This window comes from Saccopteryx leptura, chromosome 1 (genome assembly GCF_036850995.1).
Source record: "Saccopteryx leptura isolate mSacLep1 chromosome 1, mSacLep1_pri_phased_curated, whole genome shotgun sequence".
NCBI classification, from domain to species: domain Eukaryota; kingdom Metazoa; phylum Chordata; class Mammalia; order Chiroptera; family Emballonuridae; genus Saccopteryx; species Saccopteryx leptura.
In genome coordinates, this window is record NC_089503.1 from 16,149,909 (window position 1) to 16,151,500 (window position 1,592).

Genomic DNA, 1,592 nt, shown 5'->3' on the forward strand with positions numbered 1-1,592 from the left:
TTTTAATCCGAGAAGAAAAATCTGCCAGACTGTGGATATAAGCATATGAAGTTAAGTATAAGCAGAGAATGCTACAAGCCATCCTGAAACAGGACAGGGAAAACACCAAATCAAAATCACCATGATAGTAGGCAGGCAAGAGAGGCAGAGACAGAGCAGTGGACATTAATGGCTGTTTGTACCTGGGCTGTATCTTCTATTTAAACTTGACTCAACACCACCCAGTATATGTGTTCACCTGGCCTGTTCTAACTCTCATGACCCAAGTTAGGATTATATTAACTGCACCAAGGAGATAATATCTTCTGCGGGCTTCTTCTTGATTAGTCCAAACTAAGAAGAAAGATTTGAAAGTTCTATTCATCATTTGGCATCTGAGACCAGCTTCTTGCCCCAGAACTTCATCATGGCATTTTTCACTTCTGCATTCCTCAGCGTATAAATCAAAGGGTTGAGCAAAGGTGTTCCGAGGGTATAAAACACAGCGATCATCTTATCCATGGGGAAAGTGGTTGCGGGACGAGTATATATAAATATACAAGGACCAAAGAACAAGATGACCACAATGATGTGGGAGACACAGGTGGAGAGGGCTTTTCTCCTCCCGTCAGCACTGTGGTTCCTCAGAGAATGCAAGATGATAACATAGGAGAACATCAGCATGACAAAACTCACTGTACAAATGGCCCCACTGTTGGAAACCAAGAGCAGATTGATCATGTAGGTGTCTGCACAAGCAAGTTGCAACAAGGGCTGCAAGTCACATAAATAGTGATCAATGACATTGGGACCACAGAAAGGTAAACTCAAGGTTAGAAAAATCTGAGCTAAAGAGTGCAGACAGGACCCCACCCAGGCCACAGCCACCAACATACCACATACCCGTCGACTCATGATGGTCATGTAGTACAGAGGCTTACAGATGGCCACATAGCGGTCAAGGGCCATGAGGATCAGGATGAAGATCTCCAGGCAGCCAAAGAAATGGAATGAAAAGACTTGGACTATGCACTCACTGAAAGAGATAGTGGTATTCTTCAAAAGGGCATCCACAATCATCCTAGGGGCTATGGAAGTAGAGAAGAAGGTATCAGATAAGGACAAATGGAAAAGGAAGAAATACATTGGACTCCCAAGAGTTCTGCTGGTCTTGATAGTTGTAATGATCAGAAAGTTACCCAGCAACGTCCCCAAATAGAAAAGTAAAAAAGTGACAAAAACCATTTTCTTCCTAATAGGATCCTGGGTCAACCCAAGTAGAATGAACTCAGTCACATTATTATTCAGCTTCATGATTTCATAAATGAGGACAAGGAGTTGAGTGTGAAATAGTTTGCCTGCAAAAAATAAAGGAATTAATTCATGGCATGATATGTGACTTTACAAAATATCTTTAAAAAAAAATACGTATTCCCCATCATGGACATTTTAGCTGCGGTTTCTTAATATGTCATCTCAACTCTTTGTCCCTGAACTTGTAATGACCACTTCATAGGGTCCTTAGAAGTCTCAAATAATTTATGCATTTTATACTTTTCTACAGCACTTTTTAAATACAACTCTCTTCTGGTGGCCTTTGGTGACCGCTTTGT

The 1,592-nt window shown here is 41.2% G+C and overlaps 1 protein-coding gene across 1 annotated transcript; it reads right to left on the reverse strand.

Annotated features, from left to right (window-relative positions):
* Positions 1–332: 332 nt before the first annotated feature.
* Positions 333–1,293, reverse strand: LOC136388670 (olfactory receptor 4C16-like). The gene has a single exon (XM_066360492.1). The coding sequence runs from the start codon at positions 1,291–1,293 to the stop codon at positions 364–366; it is 930 nt and encodes a 309-aa protein (XP_066216589.1). The 3' UTR covers positions 333–363.
* Positions 1,294–1,592: the final 299 nt, after the last annotated feature.

What these genes read in the sequence shown, in the direction of transcription:
- LOC136388670 (XM_066360492.1), bottom strand. Translation starts at nt 1,293, where the DNA reads ATGAAGCTGAATAATAATGTGACTGAGTTCATTCTACTTGGGTTGACC.